Source organism: Phocoena phocoena, chromosome 10 (assembly GCF_963924675.1).
Source record: "Phocoena phocoena chromosome 10, mPhoPho1.1, whole genome shotgun sequence".
Classification (NCBI taxonomy): domain Eukaryota; kingdom Metazoa; phylum Chordata; class Mammalia; order Artiodactyla; family Phocoenidae; genus Phocoena; species Phocoena phocoena.
This window is the reverse complement of record NC_089228.1, coordinates 31378459-31405076: the sequence shown is the minus strand read 5'-3', so window position 1 is coordinate 31405076 and position 26618 is coordinate 31378459. Positions and strand designations below refer to the sequence as shown.

The 26618-nt window shown below is 37.6% G+C and overlaps 1 protein-coding gene across 20 annotated transcripts in view; it reads left to right on the top strand.

Moving 5' to 3' along the window:
- Nucleotides 1-23973, top strand: part of SLMAP (sarcolemma associated protein) — a 150339-nt gene extending 126366 nt beyond the window's left edge. For 7 of the 20 annotated variants that reach the window (XM_065885825.1, XM_065885821.1, XM_065885818.1 and 4 more), the window contains 6 exons: nt 7897-7971; nt 10227-10547; nt 10947-11064; nt 16203-16374; nt 20203-20337; nt 22416-22499. In XM_065885825.1, the coding sequence (XP_065741897.1) occupies nt 7897-7971; nt 10227-10547; nt 10947-11064; nt 16203-16374; nt 20203-20337; nt 22416-22499 (905 nt within the window). Of the gene's footprint in view, nt 1-6429; nt 6558-7880; nt 7972-9847; nt 9851-10226; nt 10548-10946; nt 11065-16202; nt 16375-20202; nt 20338-22415; nt 22500-23880 lie in introns of those variants that run through there. The other 13 variants (XM_065885816.1, XM_065885812.1, XM_065885814.1 and 10 more) reach the window with 5 other exon arrangements.
- Nucleotides 23974-26618: the final 2645 nt, after the last annotated feature.

Here is a 26618-nt window from a genome sequence, read left to right as displayed (position 1 = left end):
GAGGGAGAAGGGAGCCATGCCTTTCCTTAAAATAGTACTGACATTTACAAATAGGATTAATGTTTAATGTAGGAATAACATTTACCAGTAGGAAAGTGTGGTGCAACACAGGCTGTGTGGGGCAGATGTGGAGAAAGATAAGACTGGGTCAGAAAGAAGTCAGTAACAGTGTTTGGGAATTCTCTGCATAGGGATGGACTGCGATAGCAGGGGGAATTTATAGAGAAAGAGAAGAACAATGGGAAGGACAAAGGAGCCGACAAAAGACCCAGTTGTCAAGAAGGAACCCGGCTGGTCAGAAGGAATGGCAAAGGGGTGAGAATCAACAGTAAGAGGCTGCTGCCAAAGTTAAATTCATAGGCTACCACCTAGGACTATCTCACACGACTACACATATCCAGCAAGAAAGTGGTCTTCCTCCACTGTGAAGGTTCTCACCAACCAAGCCTGCAACTAAACTACCAGACTTTCCAAAGGAACGGGTGATAGTAGTAGAAAGAGGATGGCACCCACCTGGCCAGCTGCTTTTGCTAGGTCACTTCTGTCAGTTGCTGAGGTAACAGATGTTATGGCTACGTTAGCCTTCAACAAACATGCACGTGCAAAATAGAACTCGGGCAGAAATGTTTTGATTTGGCCCTTTACCACGTGGTTCAGAGTATCTCACCCACATTTAAAGCAAAGGTCAGATTTTAAGTTAAATCTCCAGTCACTCTTCTGAAGAAATAGTGACAACAAATTTAATTTAGAGTATCACATATTCTGTGTGCCACGGCTGGTTGTTTGGTGGGTTATTGTGTGGTGTAGACCTTTTTATAGGATTTAGCCTTAGTCTGAGAAAAGCTGGTTCCTGGCCCAGACTATACACCAAGCACTTCTAAAGACATGATTTGTGTTAAAAGGAAAACAGATTCCGTTAATCTTTTCACCTCATCATAGTTTCTAAAAAACATTTATTTCCATTTGACTTGCACATCTAAATAAAATGAGTTTTTATTTAGCTCAGTAAGCCTTTCATTTATCTTCCTTTTTTAAAAAATAATTTTATTTATTGGCTGCCTTGGGTCTTCGTTGCTGCGCGTGGGCTTTTCTCTCTAGTTGTGGCGAGCGGGGGCTACTCTTCGTTGTGGTGCACGGGCTTCTCATTGCAGTGGCTTCTCTTGTTGTGGAGCACGGGCTCTAGGCGTGCGGGCTCAGTAGGTGTGGCTCTCGGGCTCTAGAGCACAGGCTCAGTAGTTGTGGTGCTCGGGCTTAGTTGCCGCGTGGCATGTGGGATCTTCCCAGGCCAGGTCTCGAACCCGTGTCCCCTGCATTGGCGGGCAGATTCTTAACCACTTCGCCACCAGGGAAGCCCCGGCAGTGTAGGTTCTTGATCTCAGTAAGAAAATTGCTCTAGTGTCACAATGCAATATAGAATGCAGAAGGGGAAGATACGTTAAGGATAAGAATATAGGGAGAAATGATTGCTCCAAGATTGTAGCATTAGGATTGGTAATTTCAAGAGACCTATGAAAACTTTCAAACACAAGAAAAATTAAAGAATGCCAAAAACTTCCATATGTGCCCATCACCTAGATTCAGCAATTGTTAGTATTTTGCCATATTTTCTTTATTTGTTTATGTATATACGTAGAAATTATTCTTTTGACTTTTTATTTTGATATAATTTCAGACTTACAGAAAAGTTGCAAGAATAGAACAAAGAACCTCATATATTCTTCATCCAGATTTTCCAACTGTTAACATTTCACCCTATTTGCTGTTAACATTTTACCAAATTTGATTGATCCATCTCCCTTTCCCTCTTCTTTCCTCCTCCCTCTGTCTCCCTGAACCATTGAGAGTAAATTGCAGGCGTGATAACCTTGCTCCTAAATATTTTCATGTGTGTTTTCTGTTTCTCTTCCATAACTACCGTATAATTCTCAAAATCAGGAAATTAACTACAAGCTGATATATTACTATTATCAAATACACAGACCTTATTCACGTGTTGTCAGTTGTCTCAATAATGTCCTCAGAAAATCCTGAGTCATGCATTGCATTCATCTGTCATGTCTCTTTAGTCTCCTTTAATCTGGAAGAGCTCCTCAGTTTTTTTTGTGTTCCATGACATTGACATTTTTGAAGAACCATGGTCATTTTCTAAAATGTCCCTCAGTTTGGTTGTATCTAATGTTTCCTCATGATTAGATAAAAGTTGTGCATCTTTGGCAGTAATATAACAGAAATAATTTGGGGCATCATATCAGGAGGCACCTGATGTTGAATTGTTCTATCGCTGATGATGTTAACTTTAAATATCCTGTTACTCCTCAAACATTTATCTTCTTAGCTCTAATGTCTCCTTACGATGATTGCCTGGATCATTTATTATAATCATAGTTGCCAAGTAGTGATTTCATAATTCTGTCATCCTTCTACATTTATTAGCAAGCTTTCTACAACATGGAAGAGTTTTCTCTTCCCTTCCCTTTCTTCTTTCCATCCTTCCTTTCTTTTACTATATCAGTGTGAATTTATGGATTCATGTTTTATTCAGTGGATTATCATCTGTCACTGTCATTATTTATTTTGATACTCAAATTGTCCCATGTTTGGCCAGTGGGAGCCCCTTATGTCCTTTTGGACCCAATCATTCTTTGAGTCCTTTCTTACTTTCTGACACAAAAAAGATGTTCTACATTCATCTTGTACTTAGATTTAGTCCTGAAATCAGCCATTTCTCCACAGAGCCCTAGTTTTTTAAACTAGAGAATGGTATTTACAAACCAAGATCTGAGTATATGGTGTGTTCATTACTTCCAGGCCGACTTGAGTGGACACAGTTAAGAAATAGATGTATGTATATTCATATCCATACATACATGTATGGCTATATTTACTGCCTCACTTGTCTATATTTATTTCTATATTTATTTATTTTTATGCATTCAAATCTATTAGAGTCTATTTTATACATTCAGATCTTCTAACTCATACCTTACACCACACAATTAATTGTCTTTCATATTTCTATATCTGTCATTGTCTTTCCCAATAGTGAGAAACCTGGATGCCATTATCTATAATTTATGAATTTTTAAAAACATTTTTAAAATATACAGAAAATAGTTTCAGAATTACTAACCAATGCTTCTGTGGGAAAGAAGCCTATGTGTAGATTTGTTTTCTCTTGGTTATAAAGTTATTAACATGGAACAGTAGTTCTCAAGGTTGGGCAATTTTATACCCCCAGGGACATTGGCAATATATGGAAACATTTTTGGTTGTTACAACTGAGAGGCAGTGCTATTAGCATCTAGTGGGTTGAAACCAATGAACCTACTAAACACCCCGTGATCCACAGGTCAGCCCCAAAACAAAGAATTATGTAGCCCAAATTGTCAAAAGTGCTTAGAAAAAAACCCTAACATACAAGTAGGAAAATATCTACTGAAGGATATTATGTAGATATTTTTTGCCAAACCACTTGAAAGTAAGATAAAGGCATCATGATACTTGCAAATTATATTTACATATACTTTGCAAATGATGCGACCAACAAGGGCTTAATTTCCAAAATACACAAATAGCTCATACAATTCAATAACAGAAAAACAAACAACCCAATCAAAAAATGGGCAGAAGACTTAAATAGACATTTCTCCAAAGAAGGCATACACATGAAAAGATGCACATCATCACTAATTATTAGAGAAATACAAATCAAAACTATACCTCACACCCATCAGAATGGCCATCATTAAAAAGTCTACAAATAATAAATACTGGAGAGGGTGTGGAGAAAAGAGAACCCTCTTACACTGTTGGTGGGAATGTAAATCGGTGCAACCACAGTGAAAAACAGTATGGAGGTTCCTCAAAAAACTAAAAATAGATTTGCCATGTGATCCAGCAGTCCCACTCCTGGGCATATACCCAGTTCGAAAGAGACATGCACCCCAATGTTCATAGCAGCACTGTTTACAATAGCCAAGACATGGAAGCAACCTAAATGTCCATCAGCAGATGAATGGATAAAGAAGATGTGATATATATATACAATGGAATATTACTCAGCCATAAAAAAAAAGAATGAAATAATGCCATTTGCAACAATATATAGATGGACCTAGAGATTATCATACTAAGCAAAGTAAGTCAGAAAGAGAAAGACAAATACCATATGATATCACTTGTATGTGGGAATCTAAAATATGACATAAATGAACATATCTACGAAACAGAAACAGACTTACAGACATGGAGAACAGACTTGTGGTTGCCGTGGACGAGGTGGGGTTGAGGAGGGAAGGACTGGGAGTTTGGGATTAGCAGATGCAAGCTATTATATATAGGATGGATAAACAACAAGGTCCTGCCATATAGCACATGGAACTATAATCAATATCCTGTGATAAACCATAATGGAAAAGAAAAAGAATAAATGTATGTATAACTGAGTCACTTTGCTGTACAGCAGAAATTAACACAACATTGTAAATCAACTTATTTTTTTAAAAAAAGATAAAGGCATCATGATATTTCCTGCTTTAATACTCCTAAGAATAAGGACGTTGTCCTACATAATGACAATTCCAGAGATGGGCAGCTAGAACCTTTGCAGCCCCCAATGTGTGATATTGAAAGAGAAGTTTTGTAGTTGCTGTGACAATGCACCTGCCACTGGAAAATCTCTCTCAATCTCTCTCTTTGCCTCCACCCTTACCATGACTGTTTGAAGGAAGAGTTGATAGAATGGCTAAAATAGATGAACCTAGAGTCAGATTTTTGACAGGGAGAAGTAAGGTATGAGGATGAAAACATGTGTTTGTAATATCTAAGACCTGCAGTGATTACACTGTGAAATTTTATTCTTAATTCTTTTTTGATAGATTGAAGTTGTTATGCCTGAGTTGTTTGTAAACCAAAGTAGTAGTCAAATAGAATGTACTAGAAGAATATGGCCTACCTGATGATACATTTATTTCAGGCAGTGTTCAGTAGTAGGAAGTTCTAATACAATGAAAGATGATGAGCAGAGTGACTAAAGAGAAAAGAATTAGGGGAGGGAGCTTATTTGAGGTGTAATGGTGGCTCTAATTTATTTTGATAAAATCACTTAGGTTAACTCATTTACTAATTAAGCAGGGCTTGGCTTCCCTGGTGGCGCAGAGGTTAAGAATCCGCCTGCCAATGCAGGGGACACGGGTCCGAGCCCTGGTCCGGGAAGATCCCACATGCCACGGAGCAGCTAAGCCCGTGTACCACAACTACTGAGCCTACACTCTAGAGCCCGCAAGCCACAAGTACTGAGCCCGTGTACCAAAACTACTGAAGCCTGCACACCTAAAGCCTGTGCTCCACAAGAAGAGAAGCCACCACAATGAGAAGCCTGCGCATGGTGACTAAGAGTAGCCCCCGCTTGCCAAAACCACAGAAAAGCCTGTGTGCAGCAACGAAGACCCAATGCAGCCAAAAATAAAATAACTGAAATAAAATAGATTTATAAAATAATAATAATAATTAAGCAGGGCTTCCCTGGTGGCGCAGTGGTTGAGAATCTGCTTGCCAGTGCAGGGGACACGGGTTTGAGCCCTGGTCTGGGAAGATCCCACATGCTGCAGAAGTTAACTAAGCCCGTGTACCACAACTACTGAGCCTGCGCTCTAGAGCCCGTGAGCCACAACTACTGAGCCTGTACTCTAGAGTTCGCGTGCCTAGAGCCCACTCTTCACAAGAGAAGCCACCGCAATGAGAAGCCCATGCCCCGCAACGAAGAGTAGCCCCCGCTTGCCACAACTAGAGAAAAGCCCATGCGCAGCAACAAAGACCCAACACAGCCAAAAATAAATTAATTAATTAATTGTAAATAATAATGATAATTAAGCAAATATTTACTTGTTATGTATGTAGTGTTGAGGAAACAGTGACGATGAAGGGAGCACAGTGGAGCTTTCAGCTTAGTTTTTATTTTGTATTCCACAGCTGGGGAAATCATACTAAAATATTTTTTCTTGAAGAAAAGTTTCTTTCTATTTTTGCATTTCCAGTTAAGTTCCGTGTGAAAATTTTCTGACTTGTTATGAAGAAATTTCAAAATTGATAAAGAAGAATAGCATTATGAACATACTACTAAATTTCAAACCTTGCATAAGCTCTACATAAGCCTTATATAAGTGAAATACATAATTTAGTATATATTAGTATGTATGTTATAGTACCATTGCCATGAATTACTAAAATAATTTAATCATATTTGTGTTCTTTCTCCAAGGTAAAATGACTAAAATGCTTAATACAATTTGCTTCTAAATTTTATTAAACTTAGTTGTGCTTTGTTGTTAACTATGCATGTCCAAACATGAGAAAGATTGCTAATCTTTGGTTATAGAGATTATGGTATGATACTAACTCTTGCTTTTAAAATAAACATATTTTTGTCAGATGACTTGCAGGGTGCACAGTCAGAAATTGAGGCAAAACAAGAAATTCAGCATCTTCGGAAGGAATTGATTGAAGCCCAGGAACTAGCTAGAGCAAGTAAACAAAAATGCTTTGAACTTCAAGGTGAGATCAAGATTACTTTGATTTCTTTAGGGGATGTGAAAGCAACAAGATATAACTGAATGGCCCCAAACTTCCAAGTCCAGAGGCATGGTTACCTTCTTCCAAATCTACAACTTTATTAGATATGTGATCTTGGGACATCACTTATGCTCTCTGAGCTTATGTTTCAGATCAGTAAAATGAGGAGAATTACAGTTGTACTACTTTCTTGTGAAGATTAAGAAAGGCCTGAGGGCTTCCCTGGTGGCTCAGTGGTTGAGAGTCCGCCTGCTGATGCAGGGGACACGGGTTCATGCCCCGGTCTGGGAAGATCCCACATGCCGCAGAGCGGCTGGGCCCGTGAGCCATGGCCGCTGAGCCTGCACGTCCAGAGCCTGTGCTCCGCAACGGGAGAGGCCACAACAGTGAGAGGCCCGTGTACCACAAAAAAAAAAAGAAAGAAAGAAAGGCCTGTACCAATGAAAGATCTTAAAAGTTAATTACACATTAAGTACAGCAAAAGGAAAAAACATAGAAATATAAATTTCTATGTTTTAGTTATACCTAATATTAGCTACTCAGTATAAGATAAGGGAAATTTATATTCCCTGCAGTTTTACAGTGGATCCTTCAGTATGTGAGAGAAACCAGGCAAGGTTAAGGTATAGAATTTTCTAATGTCCCAACCGATAAGAGTCATAGGCCAGTTGGAGTCTGTGCTATTCCCTAGAGCTGACATTTCTATAGCGTTCACAGCAGTTACCTAGTTGCAGTCAATTAGTACCTTACAAAGTCTTAGAATCCTCATGTTCTCTAAAATGGCCTTCCTGACCAGGGCGAAGATTTGCATCCCACGGGGAACTATGAACTTCCTGTCAGTAAGTACTTACTATGTACTTGGCAGTGAACATGAGGATTTTAAGTCTTTTTTTCACATTTAAGCTCAGAATCCTGATTAACAACTATTAAGAATGCTTCTCGGGGCTTCCCTGGTGGCGCAGTGGTTGAGAGTCCGCCTGCGGATGCAGGGGACACAGGTTCGTGCCCCGGTCCGGGAAGATCCCACAGGCCCGCGTACCGCAAAAAAAAAAAAAAGAATGCTTCTCAAGTAAAGAACAGCACATGTTATCTTGGCAATACAAGGTATAGACAACTACTACTCGGTTGAATACAATTTATTACTTACTACTGTTTTGTGCTCCTTAAAAAATCTTTAAACTACCTAACTGCTAACACTGATAACACTGCCTAACTTTTGTTTCCTTCAATGAGGTTTAGGAGAGAATTTCTTAGAACTTTCCAGCTGCTCAATTCTGAATATTTTCATTAAATCACAAAATTAGAAATACTGTGCTTTACTTTCAGCTCTTTTGGAAGAAGAAAGAAAAGCCTATCGAAATCAAGTTGAGGAATCCAGTAAACAAATACAGGTTCTTCAAGGTATGGAACACCGGAGGCTATTTGGGATTGTTACTGTTTGTTTGTTTGTAGCAATTCAAAAGAAATGGAAAGTAAGAATGCAAAGGGTTCCCATTTTTCAAGGCTTTGGTTCTTCCCTAGAATCTGAGATTGTAACTGGGCTCTTTGTGGCCCCCCCTTTTTTTTTAAGGGAAGATTTCTTAGTACTCCAGTAGTACCTCCCACTTGGAGTGGGAAGAGGAAGATTGAAGATATGGATTTGGTAAGACTGTCGTTTTCTGGGTTATGTAGTGACTTACTACAAAGGAGACCTTCAGACAGGAAATCAGTTTGAGTAGCTCTGTGCATCAGCACTTTTAGCTTGTTGGTGATATTATTTCTAACGCTCATAGCACACTTGCACTGCAACAAAAATTATTTACCAAATGGAATAGAACAGTGGTCCCTGCACTCCCTTCATTGGTAAAGGCTGCTCTTCATATCCACCATTTTGCTATCTCTTTGTATGGGCTATCACAGGGTCATTACAGAAATGACCCGAAAGACCCCTGCCTGTCAAGGGTTTTCTTCGAACCAGAGCTCCTGGTACTTTGAGGTTATAATTGTGAGATACTCCAGGAGATGTCTTTCCTGTGCCACAGTAAAATTCCTAAAGTAAAATTAATTTGCCTTCATTGTCAAAGAAGGAACCAATGTATTTTAAAATTTTAGTTTGAGAGGTACGGTAAGAAGAAGTTAAATAGACAAGTAATCTCTGTTGACACGAAATGGGGAGTCATTGTATAAGGCCTATGATATTTGCCCTAAAATATCCCGAAGAAAAACCAGTCTTTTGGGTTTTCTTATTTTTGAGTGGGACATGTCAGTTATTTTAAAAAATTGTATTATGGTCAAACAAGAATTTCTAGGGTAGATTGTATATCTTTTTAAATTGAAAGCTCTTTACACTCTTATAGTTTAATGCCATTATCCATTAGTTTATATAAATCTGATATGAATCTATACTTCCATCCTGTATTGTGTATGGGCAATTATCCCTGAAGGTTCTATGATGTAGTGCTTCCTTTTGTCTTAAAGCTGTCTTACGTGGGCATCATTGAATGCTCTCTAGTGCCAGCATGTATATTTCAGGATTTTATCCACAAGTCCATGGTCATGTTATCCATGGCCATTGTGTCTTTTCAGATCTTTGAACCTGTTACCTCTTAACGTTTCCCACAGACTTAAAAGGTCTAATATTTTCTTTAATATTTATTTATTAGGCAACTTCTTCCTACACAAGCCTTAAATCCTCTTAATTATTTTAATTATTCTTCTTTTCTACCTATGGAACTTTTTATACCTATAATTTTCTTGTGTTATTATAATCAAGACCAGTATTCTAGTTCTGAACCAAGTATGATTTTATACAAATTGTTTCCAGTTCAAGTCATTGAGGACAACAAGACCAGATCCTTAAAAAATATACCTCTTTCATTAGGCAATATTCATTAACTTTATTAATTCATTAATTCAAGCAATGATTCTTGATCGTTTACTCTTCTAGTATTGGGGATAGCACACATGAGATGTACAGTCTAGTGGAAAAGATGAATAAGCAAATAAGTATATAATGTGATGTCCAATAAGGGCAGAGTAAAGGGCTAGAGAATGACAGAGGACTATTTTTAGATAAGCCATCAGAAAAAGCTTCTTTAAGGAATTGACATTTGAACAGAAAATTGAGTCAAGAGCATCAAAGGTTTTACTAATGCTTACCCTTTGACCAAGCAATTCTATGTCTACAAATTCACCCTAAGGAAAAAAAAAATCAAGATTGCTTTATAAGGTGTATTGTCTATAGTAATTAAAATCTGAACAGCCTCAAGTGTCTAAAGTAAAGGATTAGTCAAAAAAGTTAGTATAGCTGGTTTTTGTTATTGAAAAATATTCATCAGCAGCCGCATAGAGAACATTGTATTTATTATGATCCCTCCCTACTTTTATTTTTATATGTGTATAAATGCATAGAAAAAATCTAGGAGAGGAAGTACCAAATGTTAGAAACAGTTTTCTCTGTGTGGGAGAAATAAAGGTTGCTTTGGGGGTTTTTTCTCTTTGTATTTCTGTATTTTGACTTTTTCTGCATTAAACATGGATTGCTTGTACAGTTTAATCAAAAGCAACAAACAGCTCTGACAGCCTGGGCCATGCAGTAACTACAGTCCCATATGGGCTGTTCTTTTATTCCCAATTACTATGGACTAAGAAAATGATGAGTAAATATACTTTTGTAGCCCAACTGCAGAGGTTACACATCAATATTGAGAATCTCCGGGAGGAGAAGGATAGTGAAATCACCGGCACTCGAGATGAATTGCTTAGTGCCCGAGATGAAATTTTACTCCTTCATCAAGCAGCAGAAAAGGCTGCCTCTGAGCGGGACACTGACATTGCTTCTCTACAAGAAGAGCTTAAGAAAGTGCGAGCCGAGCTTGAGCGGTGGCGGAAAGCAGCATCTGAATATGAGAAAGAAATCATGAGTTTGCAAAATACTTTTCAGCTTCGATGTCAGCAATGTGAGGACCAGCAGAGAGAAGAAGCAACGAGGCTACAAGGTAAGAAATGTATTTTACATAAAGCTCTTAACTCTTGATAACGATAACTTTATAACTTGTGGAAAATAACCATTCAGGCTAGTTTTGTCTTTGACAACGATTGGTTGTATAAAGCAGTGTTTTTATATTGGGGCTATAAGCATTCTTCAGGTCTGTAAGCTTTACAATAAATTGAAAATCTTTACAATTTTACATTTTATTTAAATACTGTTAAAAATTATTTGTCTTATAAAAGTGAATTGAGAAAAAAATATTACTGAAGTTCAGGGTGATGGGAACTTCCCTGAGGCGCCACTGCGAAGTAACAGGAATCAAAGAATAGCCATGTAAAATCTAAGTGTTTAAGGGAAAAAATAGTTATGTTCCTATATTAACAAATGTGTTTTGGGACTATTTTAGGTGAACTAGAGAAGTTGAGAAAGGAATGGAATGTATTGGAAGCCGAATGCCGTTCTCTAAAGAAGGAAAATGTTTTGCTATCATCAGAACTGCAGCGGCAAGAAAAAGAATTGCACAAGTATGCAAGAACTCTTTTTTAGGTTCAAAATGTTTCTTTATCTTTAGATTTTCATCTAAATTTTAAGTTAAATTTTGATACTTAAATACCTTTTTGGAGCAAAATATTCAGCCAGACTCTTCTTGGCTATCTGGCAGGTTAACCACGCTAAATGAGTACTTCAGCACTTTTTGTCCTGCCATCACTTGCATGTCCTTTCCTTTTGGTGTACTTATGGAATATAGATTCACTAAATGCCCCTTCTCCGCACCAAAAGATAGACAAAAGATCTAAACAAATGGATCTAAACAAACAGACAGCAAAAGATCTATGATTGAACTTGCCCTTTAAACTAAATCATAATAAATTTCAAATACAAGTTTGTTTTTCTTTCTTGCCAATGATCCCTTCTGTTTATAAGGGTGATCAGGAGATGGCTATGATAAAGAATTGATACTGTTGAAAGATACAAATCCAGCTTTTGAATTTCAAACAAGGTTATATAAAAAGTAACAATATATGAGATCAAAAATTTGCTAAAACCAATTAAATCTTTCTAACATCCATTACCTTACAGGCAAACCAATGAATATAATAGATTTATTCCAGCAAATTTAGTGGAGTCCTATTTTCTCATCAACACTTGTTGCATAGTTTAAAATTTATTTCTTCCTTAAAAATTTGATCCATTCCATGTTTTTTATTTAAACAATGTTTACATTCTAATTCAGATATGAAAGTAGTACGTGTTTATTATTGAAGCCATTCTTTAATCCATCTCCCTCCCCAGAGTACACCAAAAATGGAAGTCATTACTCTCTTGTTAGCCTTGTATTTATACTCCTGAAGAGCATTAAGATTAGCAAAAACTCAGTGACCAAGGTCAGTTTCCATAGAAAACAAGCTTTAGGGAAAAATGATAACGAAAGGACTAGATATCTCTTATTTAAAAAAGGCGGGACCTCCCTGGTGGTCCAGTGGTTAAGACTTCACCTTCCAATGCAGGGGCTGCGAGTTTGATCCCTGGTCAGGGATCCCACATGCTTCCCGGCCAGAAAACCAAAACATAACACAGAAGCAATATTGTAACAAATTCAATAAAGACTTTAAAAAATGGTCCACATCAAAAAAAAAAAAAAAAATCTTAAAAAAAAAAGTTATTTAACCTCACAGGACCTCAATTAAAAAAAAAAACAAAGGCAACTTTAATATCGGTTTTACATTTTAAAAATCAAGAACTAGTTGAAGGAGCAAGATGTGCTGACTTATTCTCTAAAACGCCTTACAACATCATGTGGTCAATATCAGTATCTTTAAAGCATTTTTTTCTCTTCCAGTGTCATATCTTTCCATAGTCTTTTCTATGTGTATTACTTTCTGAATGTTTAAAGATAACTAATAATAAAGAACAAAACAAATGTTTGTTTTTTATGTAAAAGTTTGTGAAAACAATTTCAAAATATGAAAAGGACAAAATAAAGGCCCCAAACAAACAAATAAATGGATGCTCTCACGCAGACACACACGCACACGTTTGTGTATGTGTATGTACCAACTGCTCATCTGTGTGACAGAACACGTGGGCAAATTGTTTGGTATAAAGTGTGTGTAAGATGATTCCGACACTCAAGTTCTTCATATTTGGGATACATTTGGATCTTGGTGAATCCATTTAGTTTCGTATTCTCTCAAGCAAGAAATACTGATATTTGGTTTCCAGTACTGATTATCTTAAATTATCCTTGTTTTGGAATTTTTGATACTTTAAAGATTCAGACTTGATCCCTTATTTTTGAGATATGATTAATTGGAATCTGGCAGATGGTTAAATTTTTTTTTTTTTTTTAAACATCTTTATTGGGGTATAATTGCTTTACAATGGTGTGTTAGTTTCTGCTTTATAACAAAGTGAATCAGCTATACATATACATATGTTCCCATATGTCTTCCCTCTTGCGTCTCCCTCCCTCCCACTCTCCCCATCCCACACTTCCAGGCTGTCACAAAGCACCGAGCTAATATCCCTGTGCCTTGCGGCTGCTTCCCCCAGCTATCTACCTTACTACGTTTGTTAGTGTGTATATGTCCATGACTCTCTCTCGCCCTGTCAAAACTCACCCTTCCCCCTCCCCATATCCTCAAGTCCGTTCTCCAGTAGGTCTGCGTCTTTATTCCTATCTTACCCCTAGGTTCTTCATGACATTTTTTTCCCTTAAATTCCATATATATGTGTTAGCATACGGTATTTGTCTTTTTCTTTCTGACTTACTTCACTCTGTATGACAGACTCTAGGTCTATCCATCTCATTACAAATAGCTCAATTTCATTTCTTTTTAAGGCTGAGTAATATTCCATTGTGTATATGTGCCACATCTTCTTTATCCATTCATCCGATGATGGGCGCTTAGGTTGTTTCCATGTCCTGGCTATTGTAAATAGAGCTGCAGTGAACATTTTGGTACATGACTCTTTTTGAATTTTGGTTTTCTCAGGGTATATGCCAAGTAGTGGGATTGCTGGGTCATATGGTAATTCTATTTGTAGTCTTTTAAGGAACCTCCATACTGTTCTCCACAGTGGCTGAACCAATTCACATTCCCACCAGCAGTGCAAGAGTGTCCCCTTTTCTCCACACCCTCTCCAGCATTTATTGTTTCTAGATTTTTTGATGATGGCCATTCTGACTGGTGTGAGATGATATCTCATTGTAGTTTTGATTTGCATTTCTCTAATGATTAATGATGTTGAGCATTCTTTCATGTGTTTGTTGGCATTCTGTATATCTTCTTTGGAGAAATGTCTATTTAGGTCTTCTGCCCATTTTTGGATGGGGTTGTTTGTTTTTTTGTTATTGAGCTGCATGAGCTGCTTGTAAATTTTGGAGATTAATCCTTTGTCAGTTGCTTCATTTGCAAATGTTTTCTCCCATTCTGAGGGTTGTCTTTTGGTCTTGGTTATGGTTTCCTTTGCTGTGCAAAAGCTTTGAAGTTTCATTAGGTCCCATTTGTTTATTTTTGTTTTTATTTCCATTACTCTAGGAGGTGGGTCAGAAAGGATCTTGCTGTGATTTATGTCATAGAGTGTTCTTCCTATGTTTTCTTCTAAGAGTTTGATAGTTTCTGGCCTTACATTTAGGTCTTTAATCCATTTTGAGCTTATTTTTTTTTTTTTTTTTTTTTTTTTCTGTACGCGGGCCTCTCACTGTTGTGGCCTCTCCCGTTGCGGAGCACAGGCTCCGGACGCGCAGGCTCAGCAGCCATGGCTCATGGGCCCAGCCGCTCCGCGGCATGTGGGATCCTCCCGGACCGGGGCACGAACCCGTGTCCCCTGCATCGGCAGGCGGACTCTCAACCACTGCGCCACCAGGGAAGCCCAAGCTTATTTTTGTGTATGGTGTTAGGGAGTGATCTAATCTCATACTTTTACATGTACCTGTCCAGTTTTCCCAGCACCATTTATTGAAGAGGCTGTCCTTTCTCCACTGTACATTCCTGCCTCCTTTATCAAAGATAAGGTGTCCATATGTGCGTGGGTTTATCTCTGGGCTTTCTATCCTGTTCCACTGATCTATCTTTCTGTTTTTGTGCCAGTACCATACTGTCTTGATTACTGTTGCTTTGTAATATAGTCTAAAGTCAGGGAGCCTTATTCCTCCAGCTCCTTTTTTCGTTCTCAAGATTGCTTTGGCTATTCGGGGTCTTTTGTGTTTCCATACAAATTGCGAAATTTTTTGTTCTAGTTCTGTGAAAAATGCCAGTGGTAGTTTGATAGGGATTGCATTGAATCTGTAGATTGCTTTGGGTAGTAGAGTCATTTTCAAAATTTTTTTTTTAATTACTTCAAATTTTGTTTAAATGTTGAAAAGCAATCCTACGAACTCCTCATGAGTTAGAAGCATATGGTTTAATAATTTAGGCCCCAGAAGCGTGGAATATATTCGATCATTGGTCAAGTTATCTGTCTAAGCTCACAAAAACTATTTAAGACATTAATTCTGTTTTTTAAACTTTTCTGATTTAACAGTTCTCTAAGTTAATTTGTTAAGCACCCCCAGCATGTCAGTAGTATTTAGAAGCTAGTCTCCCTTTACAGTGTCTTACATGCCATATAGTTCCTAGCTATATTGCCCTGACAACATCACACTTACACCCTACAATCTGCCTAGCATCTAATCAGCATGGGATTTATACTCTAGTACTTCAGTTACAATATTGAGTCTGAGTCTTATGATCCATCCTGAGAGGATGTCTCGAAAACCTTATCCTCCTTTAGCTATTTCTGTTGCAGATGGGAGTCAAATTCTTTAACACAGCTTCAATATACAGGTCTTTTGTTCTTTGTTGTCCATGGTGTAGAAGGAATTGAACAAAGAATTTCTATTCCTGCTTATCAAGCTGTTTTCCTAGTGTGTAAATGGGACTTTTTTTTTACATCAGGTTGTAACAGCAATCATAGAATTTAAGCTGGAAAACAGCCTCAGAAATTATTGAGTTCTGTCTTCTTGTTTGACAGTGGAGGGCACTGAGACTCTCCTTGTGTTATTTGTGTCTGTGTGAATGGTGCCTGGCACAGATCTCAGAGCTCAGGAAATGCTAACTCAGAGAATGAAATGGCACCAGTTAAGTGACTTGCTCAACATCCCACAACTAAATAGTGGCAGATCTGGGGTCTAGAACCCAGACTCCTGGTTCTTTGTCTTGTGCTTTCCTCCCCAATTTGGTGTCTTCTCATTTCAGTAGGTTTATCTTTACTTAAGTTGGAAGTGGCTCCTAAGGTTTAAGTTTCTGTCTGCCATCCTATTTGTCAAGTACTTAAAGAAAATAGTTGGAATATGTGCTTTCTTTTCCTGTAGAAGACCTACACTGAATCTTTTTATGATACAGTTAATATAATGTGATATGACAAAATATACTAGTCACCTTCTATTTTTACAATTTCAAACTGTGTGTGTATTTGATTATCTGAAAATAGGACACAGCTTTAAACTTTCACTGTTTTAGTGTTTTAATGCTTTTACTTATTGAAAATATCATTCTTTTTTACACTTTTCTTTCCTCATCTGAAATCCACTCCATCCCTCCTAGTAAAATGTATAAGAAATTGGACTTCCTGCTGTGTCTGATTTCTACATGAATAACTGTCAATATTTATGTTGCAGTTCTCAGAAGCAGAGTTTAGAGCTTACCAGTGATCTCAGCATCCTGCAGATGACTAGGAAAGAGCTTGAGAATCAAGTGGGATCCTTGAAAGAACAGCATCTTCGGGATTCAGCTGATTTAAAAACTCTTCTCAGTAAGGCTGAAAACCAAGCAAAGGATGTACAGAAAGAGGTAAAGCGAAAAGACATTATGAGCCCAATTATGGTTGGACTTAAAGCCAAAAGCAAATCAGATATTCATGCTAGTTAGAACTAAAAGGAAGCATTACCTGTCACAGAGTTGATACTGGGAGCATCTCTGGTGATTTCTAGCTGTGTATCATGATCCATATATAGAGAATTCATCAGTAAGCTTTGGTCTCAAAAATATAAATATACAAAATTACGTTGAAAGTTTTTCTCTACCAGTTAGTTGACCTATATGAGAAGTCCTTTGTACCAGATTACTTAATTCACTGTTTATCTTTCAAAGACAGTATCGTATTTAATTTAGAATACTTTTGGAAAGCTAACTGGGGCCACACCATAATGCTGTCTAAACCCCTCAGGTGACACTGGCCTGAAAAGTTGCTGATGAGAAAACTCAGCTCATACCCAGCCAGCCAAACACATGTTCTGTGACCGTTTTTTTGGTGGCTTTAAAAAGAAAAACCGTGTTTAAAATGGTGAGGGTTGATGTTGGAGCAGAGACCCCACCCAGGCTTTTCCTGAGCAGAGCCTTGAAGTTGAGGGTGGGGCAATAAGAGCTGCGATCAGTCCTACTGGCCTTATACTATTCCCTGCATTGACTTCTGGCCAGCTTAGGGGATGGAGAAGGCTGATGCATTTTCATCTACCCGGCAGGGCTCACCCCAGTTGTAGACCCTCTTAAATGAAGGATTTGTTTTAAACAGAAGGAAGTTGAAGACAACTCTTTGTCTTAAATAACAAATTTTCCCAAAATTGTTTTTAGAAGATCTGTTTAATCAATGTAGTTTTCCTTTGCACTTTTCTTTCCCTGTAGTATCCTGAACTTGGACATGATTGTTGTTCTTCTGTCTTCATGTTTGTTCCTAAAGAAAAAAACTGTAACATTTTTTATTCACATGTGGCCATATTGATTTTGTAATATGTTCATTTTTTATCTTCTTGCTAAGGATATGTATTTTGGGAGAAACCTCATTTTATTTGGTTGGAACACAAATTTTGTGCCAAAGTAAATATACTAGTATTTAATACTGTAAGCACTTTGTGTCCTTCCAGTCCACATGCCATAATTCTTTCAAAATCTGGGAAGAATGCTGTGGTTGGAAGATAATTCTGTTGTATGTTACTCTGAATGCGTTAGCCATTTTGTTGCATTATTTGTTTGCCTGTTTTTGGTCACTGAGCAATCAGTGCGAAATGCTTTAACTGTTCCCACAAATGGCAGTGGCATGTTGTCACAGCATCTAAATTGTTGGTAGCCTTTGGATTGCATTAAATGCAGCACATTTAAAAATATGTCTGATCTTGTCAGTATGTTTCTTTTCTATTTTCTTGTTCAATGTTTTCATTGTGAAATGAAGTGTAGTCACCATACCATGCTCCTTTATGATGTGAAATTGCTTTTCTTTCCGTTTGTCCTGATGTCAACTATTAGATACTAGTCTGTAACTAAAACCTTCTTTAATGAGATTCTTATATCTGTGTAATCCACTGCAAATGAATTACTACCTTTTATTAATGCACATATATTCCCTTTCAACATTTCCCCTTTTTCTCCTTTCTCTCATAGAATCATAATGTGCACAATATAATGATTATGTACCTTCAGCACTGTCACAGGTTAAAATATTACAAACTAAGCAAGCCCAGATATGATTATTTTTGTGAAGAAGAACCAAAGGTGCTGGTAATATTGTGTGGTATTTCCCTCTTAATCAGAACTGAGCTCATTTCTCATCTCTGAGTTAGAAAGCAAGATGGAGCAAAATGATATCCAAGGGAGGTGTGACACTAAGGCTACAGAAGGTGACCTTTGTTCTGACAATTAAATTTTATATATGTGGCAGCTTTTGTTTGAACATTTAAAAAAGAAAAAGTACCTGAGAAAAGTAAAATTTAATCCTCAGTGTTGAGAAAAATAATGGTATACCATCTTTATATTTGACTTAAGAAAGCATCTATATATTTTGATTTAGTAGGAATATCTGTAATTTGAGAATTCATAAAACATTGAGCACACAAGTCCACCCTGCAAAGACTGACTCAGGAAAGTTGTTTGGCTTCACCATCTTGCCCTGGGGCCAGAGTCCTTCCCACCCACTCACAAGCTGAAGGTAAACAGCAGGATCTTCAGGACTAAGCTGCCTTCCTGTCATTCTTCACAACTCCTGGAACAGAGAAACGATTAAGTGCTTTGGTATAAAGGGCAGGCTGGATGTAAGAATGGTGGAAAAGGAAAATAAGGGAAAATTTTGGTCAGCAAATCACATTTCACTTATTCTTTATTAGTCACTGTTAAGAATCATATCATTGAGAATTGATTATGTTCTAAGAGACTTAGTGCAGAGACTAGTCTAGGTACACTGAGTTTGCTTTGGCAACCTGCCGGTAACCTTTTGCCTCTGGAAGAAAGTCCACAGACCCCACAAAAAAAGCTGTCATGAAGTCCATGAATCTTACTCCTTAGTTCCTTCTCTGGCATACTACCCGGACTTGTTCTGGGAACGTTGTTAGGTAACAGAGAGTTCCTTTCATATTTTACCTCCCTCTCTGTACCCGTGTCTTTCTTCCCACTTTATGGTGAACTCGCTGCTGACCCTAACCCCCTGCCTCCACCACTTCTGATTAATGTTTTTATACATTTGCATCTGTAATATTTATCTTTGGAGTGCATAATGATGAGCTCCTGATTAATCACTCCAAGGTGTTTGGATTATTCAGAAGCACCATATAAATGTGTCCTTTATTGAGAAATTTCTAGGATACAGGCGGAAAGGAACTATAGACTTTCCAACCTCGTGGGCTGTGTTTAGGGAAGAGGAGGAATCTTTCTGGTATGCCAGACCTGTGGTATATTTATTTTATAATCAGCCCTTGTCTGTCTTTCTTCCTTCTAAAACCTTCAGAAATGGCAAAGTGGGGCAGTGGAGGCTGAGACAAAGGCACAGCCAGCAGCAGAACAGTCTTTGCTCTTTGACTGAGAGCCCAGCTTGCATGTAAGATGCAATATCTAGAAGTGAAACCAGTCTAGCATTCCTGCCTTCTGGGGCATTTAAAGTAGGGGCAAACCATACCATGTTTTGCATTAATCTGACCTATGTTCAAGGGCTAGGTAGTGTGTCTGAAAGTCATATTATATATAGTGAACTGTTTTCCAGAGCAGGAAGTGGCATGTTTCACTATAGAAAAATATCAGAAACAGATTTTTTAAAATTATTTGTAATTGATGCTTATAAGTCTTAAATAGAGAGATAGAAATGTCCCAATCATAGTGACTGGTGCCTTAGATATATTTCTTTGCTTCATTTGCCTAGAAATTCCTTATCCAGAACACTTTAATACCCAACGATGCCGGGTAAAGGGAGGCCTAATGAGAGTTAATACTTTTTACTTCAACACTAAAATAGCTTGGCTGACATTACTTATCAGGATATAAACTCAGACTTCCTAACCTTACCATTTAATTAGGCTATGGAGTTTTTCTTCACTTGCTTTTCTTTTGCTCAGTTTGGAATTTTACTTTTCTCCTCTAATTCTCTTAGTGGAAAAAGTGACCCCTTATATTAGAAACAGATGACACAGTGGTGACTTCTCAATTTTTTTTAACACCAGGGCCACAAAATTCTTACCTAGAATCAAGTAAACATTAAAGGCTTCTTATTATTAGTGCAAGTGATTCTTCTCCTTATAACAAAAAGGCTTGACTGTGGTGTTGCAGGTGACTAAACAGGGTCTGGTGTATAAGCCTGACTAGACGCATAACTTCATACCCATTTTAAGTTGAGTCTGCACACTCTTTTTTCTTTGCCTTTAGTATGAAAAGACACAGACTGTACTCTCAGAACTGAAGTTGAAGTTCGAAATGACTGAGCAGGAAAAACAATCAATCACAGATGAGCTCAAACAATGTAAAGACAACCTGAAGCTGCTCCGAGAGAAAGGAAATAATGTAAGTCTTTGCAAACTTGGCTTAGCCTTGATTGAGAGGCAGGTGAGAGCCCTGCAATTGATTCTCCAGAGGACTTTATTACTGATTTGAGAAACTAAGACCTGTAGTACACGTGAACTAAGCTTTTCATTATGAAATTCCATGATGGAATCATTGGGCTGTCAGATTTTTGAGTAAGAATTTGCCCCTTTAACCTGTACACCTAGAAGAGCCTAAGGACTACCTGGAGGAAGAGCCTTGTTTGCAAAAAGATAATTTACCTAAGAACTGTCAGCTTTTCCCAAATGAATCTGAAGTTCTGTCACTAAGGCTTCATCTGGCTCTTGTTTTTCCCCCTCTGGGAAACAAAGCACTATACCACCAGGGACCCACTGAAGAAAGAATGATACATGACGATTCCTTAGCATTTGGCTGTATCAAAAAATGGAGACTTAATGATGGTTTTCATTTTGTACTAATAATGTTCTCACTAAAGCACATTTCTAAAAAGCTTAGTGTCTTCTGGGCCTCCTATAAGTATTAGGAAGTATTTGGTGAGTTTCTCTAGGGGTGTGTGTGTGTGAAATTGGAACATTTTGGTATAAATTGAGCTTAATAATATTAATTTGTATTTTATTTGCTAGAGAGGCAGATGGTCTTTTAAAAGATGTTGTACTAAATAAATGTTGTGTTATACGTTTTAATGATCATTGCCTTTGTGGGCCCTAATTGATGGATGTTCAGTGTGGTTGATTGTGCTCTGACTTATTCCAAACCCCTGTCATGGCTTGGACACTGCAGTGGGCATGAGCCGCATACTTCCTATGGAGAAAGGCACTCTGCTTAACTTGCAGCACAAGTACAAAAGAGTAATGTTGCATGGCCATCCAGTTACACAGTCACACTCAGAATGCTTATGAGTTGTGTCCAACTGTTCTTTGCTAAAGAAAGTCCTAGTTTGTTTTTTTTTAATAAAGACTTGTTGCTTAGGTAGAAGCCTTTCAGAAATTTATGAATTGGGTATGGAGGCTTTATGATAAGCAAAAATGGATTGCATTTATTTTGAAAATGTCAATTACAGAACTCTTCTGAAATCAGATCATAATGGTTTGGTTACTTCTCTCTTTTGTGTTAATTCATATCTCTCTGATGATGGAAATTCAGTCTACCTTCTACTAAATTAACCTATGAAGACATCTAGGATAATCAGAATGGATCCCTCTATGTGATTTAGAGCCTATTTGAAAGTAACGTTGCTATTATTATTTATAGTTATGCAAATAATTTACTTTAAGTGTAGATTTCCTATTTTTATGACATTAGACTTATGGTAATGACTTATTACTCTGTAATAACACTCATTTTAGTAATTCCCTTCCAGTTTAAAAAATTACTGGGAATTCCCTGACAGTCCAGTGGTTAGGATTCCACACGTCCACTGCAGGGGGCACAGGTTCGATCCCTGGCTGGGGAAGTAATATCCCACATGCTACGTGGTGCAGCCAAAAATATAATAATAATGAAATGAAATTAAAAATTACTTATATTCTTGTAACATCACTGAAAGCCCTGAGATTCAGCTGCCTGTCTTTATATACTAAATGTTTCTCATATGTTGTGTCAGATCTCTTGCTTGATTTAGAAAAATAAATGCCATGCATCACAGGGCATTTATTTTTAAGCTTGAAAGCAATACTATCTCAAGCAAAAGAGTTTTGGTTTAAAAAAAAAAAAGGTTTTGATAGAGGGATAAAATAAACCTTAGCCATTTCCAAAGGAGTACATTGTCAAATAGTGGTTTCTGAGTATGGAACAAAAATAATGTACTGTCAAGCAGAGCATCAGCTGGTGAGGTATTTTCATTGCTCTGTCTTAACGCGCTACATTTCATTAGGGAGTTAGGGACACCCACATTGCCTCCAGCTGTTCCTTTTAAACTGGTAGTTTGCCAACTTACATACTACAGTCCATCATTCTGGATTGTATTAGATGTCTTTAAAATGTCTTTCTACCCTCCCTCCCACCCCCCTGGGTTCTAAATCATCTTATCTGATTTTTTTATAGCATAAAATGATTTTAATATCCCTTCCCTTCTTTAGCCTTCCATATTACAACCCGTCCCAGCCGTATTCATCGGCCTATTCCTGGCTTTCCTGTTTTGGTGTTTCGGTCCATTGTGGTAGAGAAAGGTACAAGCACTACTGTTGAGTCCTTGTCTGTTTGTTCCCGTCACCTGTTTGTGCCATATTTGTAATATAGTGCATGGCAAAACCACACAGGTATTTTGTTACCTGAAGCAAACCCTTCATTTAGTATGCTATGTATTGTGTCATACAAATGAACTGAATGATCAACTAATCATATAACATATTGTCTTGTTTCTTTTGTAGTAAAGCTAACCATGAATTAATTCCAACCTAACCAGATGTTAATATGCTGCCTTTAACTGAGTCTTTGTCTCTAGCAAACCGGAGTAAACTGTGAATTGCTGCAGCTTAGTACCCCCTTCCCAATTCTATGTTTAATCAGCTCTGAATGAGAAATGAAGAGTTTGCCTCTTTGAAGTTTTCAGCAAGCTTTCTTCCCACCCCCCCTTCCCTCTTCTTTTCCATGGTGTAGAGTTTCTTTGTTTCAACCCTTTGCCTATATTACACTGTGGCTAAGAAGGTGAAAAAGGATGAGAGTGGCATAATGGACCATTGGCTCACAATCTCAACCTCAGTATGCATTTACTTGTGAGAGTATCAGCCTGTCCCATGTCTTTCTGATCCCTGATCTACAACATCACAATATTTCTTTAAAAGCTAGCTTTCTCAATACAACTCAGAACACTAGTGAAAATAAAGTTTTCAAACAAAGCAAATTGATATTGTAAAGCCCTCTGATAGTTAACAGAGAACAGCCCATCCATGCTCACCTCCAACAAGCATACCGGTTAGTAGAGCATATGAGATGATCACGTGGCATTATTACCATGGACATGGTCTTTACCAAAAGCATCAGATAAGCAGGGTCCCTAACATCACTTTGCCATCTTGAACCCCTTCTGATTTTGTCTTCTGTGGTTTAAGATTAGAGGATCAAAGCTTAGACCATTTTCTTTCTATCACCTTACCCACCAGTCCCTTATATAAAACTATGCCAACATGTGAGTCTGGTTTTTATCAAGAAATAAACATTTTAGGCAGAAACATACTCCAGGCATTTATGGACATCAGTTAGCTGTAATATGTGGATACCGGAGTAAATAAAACAGGCTGAACTCAAAGAGTTTCTTAGAGAAGTCACTGTTAGGCTTCAAAGAAAATTGAAAACTGCCCAAGAGTTTCCTGCAATGTATTCGGCTTCCACACAATGGTCCTCTAAAACAGCTCCTGCTATTATGGCTCTCCTCACACCTGCACTCCCTCACCTTTTTTTCTTTTTTTAAAATGTATTCTTATGCAAAGATAAAGTTTTTCTAATATTCTGTTAAGTATTCAGGACTCTCTGGAACCAAGGGGTTAATAGGTATGAAAAAAGAAGGGAGAATGTGATTTTGACTCTTGGTTTCTTTCCACACAGAAACCCTGGCCCTGGATGCCCATGTTGGCTGCCCTGGTTGCGGTGACAGCCATCGTGCTGTACGTGCCAGGTCTGGCCAGAGCTTCTCCATGAGAGCGTTTCTTGAGTCCGTACACCGTCCTCCCTCTAGAAGCTGGCACCACACTCATGCTGGGGACAAACCAGAACCATTTTCTTCCTTTTTACCTCTTAAAACAGCAGAAGTGCAAGAATACAGCTGTAGGGTCATTGCTTTAAATTATATAAAATGTATCTGTCTATAAAGAGGATATAAAATTGTGACTTTATTCTACTGTAAGCAATAATTTGCTTGCAATTTTTCATGTAATTTTTAAATTAGTATGTTGAAATTCTGAATATTATGGTGGCCTAAAGTAGGCTTCTTGGTACACCAAATTATTTATAACATTAAATTTATGGGTATTTTACTCTGAATTCTAATGGCCAGATAACTCATTTTTTTTGATTCGATAACTACCCAAACCAAACAACTGATACATACATGGGAAGAGAGGCCCTGTGTGCTCAGTGCCTATCAGTTTGAATATATACACATATATATATATTTTTTTTACATATTTACGCCATTTTTACTTGTTATAAAACCACTGAGCTATTGGGAACAAGACTTAGAGACAACTATTTGCGTGGATTTTTTTTTTTTTTTTAAGGAGAAATACACTTGGAAAATACTCTGTTCTAGTGATAATTTGGGGAATATATGCACGTTTGTTCAGCCTTAATGTGACTTGATGATGTGGAGGACATCAACTTTGAAAAACTTTCCATGAGAGTGTGTATTTTCTTGAGCAAACTGAAGTATTTCTGGGAGCAAAAACATAGTAATTATACAGTTTCAGTGCAGTAAACCAAACTGTTGAGTCAATTGGAATGTAATTTATTAAACCTCATGTATTTAAAGAGATATTTTCTTTAAAAGCCAAGTTACTTTCTCATATACAGCATTTTAGGAAGCATGACTTTTTTTTTCCTATCATCTCTTCCTCCAAGCATGTTTAATTGAAGAAAGAATTAATATCTCTTTAGATAAGCTTTTACTGACTTAATCTGGTTATTGATATTTCAAAGCTAATTCATGTTCGAGGTGAGCTGTTGTTACCTACCAACAGATTTCCTGGTTGGGGAGGCAAATGGTTATTTTCCTTTTATTGTTGTTAATTGGGACGTTCTGTTAATGAGAAGCACTATTCCCAAGATTAATAGTGTTCCATGCACAGTAAAGCACCTAAACACTGCTTGATGTTACAAATTTAAAACACGGAAGTGAAGGTTTAGCTATGGTGTTTGTGCGGCACCACAGTTATGTCAATGAAGTTTATATAGGTCATAGAATATCCTAAAGTATCACATAGTTAAATTTTTCAGTCAGTGAAAACTGAGAGGGAATGTCAGTGAATTGGCTTGAATGTTCTGTGGCAATCCACAGGCCTAGCCAAATATTGAAATAGAAGTTTAGGATATAATTTGCCTTGTAATGTTTGGCAGTCATTGTTTATACTTTAAAGGTTATATTTTAAGCCATTTGGGGTTTGCTGTTGGGAGGATCACTAGATTTATGGAGGAATTAGTCACAGATGACTTGTAGAAAATACTGTCATATAGTTCATTTCATCATTTTCTGTTGCAGGAAGCCACTCCACCACAGAATGCTAATATGCCAGTGGTACCCAGTACCTCCTGTATATAGGTTATTGCAAATATTGTTCTGAAATGCTTAACTTCAGAATTACATTTTTTAAAGTAAATAATTGTTTTAAATCTATTTTGTAAAGATATAAAGTACAATAGAATTTCTGGAGTACAGATTAAACTATTTGCACTAACACACGTGATGTGCATGATTTAATAAAATCACTTTACTCTCCCTATGCATTTTGGAGTTGGATATCATTGAAATTCTTAGTACTGACTCTACTATTGTATTGTTAATAGTCTTTTCGTGAAATGACTCTTTATGCAACATAATGTACGTTTGGTGTTCTTCAGGGTTTAAAAGAAAACACTGAGCTGTTTCCTCCAGGTTTTATTAGCCTTTTATTTAACTTACTGCTCTAATTTTTTCCCCTTTTCCTATGGTTATTGTTAAAACGTGACTCACTTGCCAGACAAGTCTCTAAATGTAAAGTCTAGCATCGATATTTACTTTATTCAAATTGAATAAATGGGTTTTTGTAGTGAACTGCCAGTTTTTCTTAAGAATATAAACGAGCCTATTCATAAGCAGTACCCCCAGTTTTGTTCAGTTTACTTTCAGGTTAAATAAAGAGTAGGATTATTCACTTGTAGTGATAGTCATTAAGACGTTTTAATCCTAGCAGTTAAGAATTGAACAACCCGGGCTTCCCTGGTGGCGCAGTGGTTGAGAGTCCGCCTGCCGAGGCAGGGGACACGGGTTCGTGCCCCGGTCTGGGAAGATCCCACATGCTGCGGAGCGGCTGGGCCCGTGAGCCATGGCCGCTGGGCCTGTGCGTCCGGAGCCTGTGCTCCGCAACGGGAGAGGCCACAACAGTGAGAGGCCTGCGTACCGCAAAAAAAAAAAAAAAAAATTGAACAACCCTATAACACATTTAAAAATTATATTAAGGTGCTACGTGGCTGGGTCCAAAAATGAAAAGAACGTGGTGTTTAAAGCTAAAACATCCGTATTGGCATACTGGCTCTGCCTTAGGCAAATCATTTGTCTTCTCTGAGTCTCTACTTCCTCATTTATAAAATGG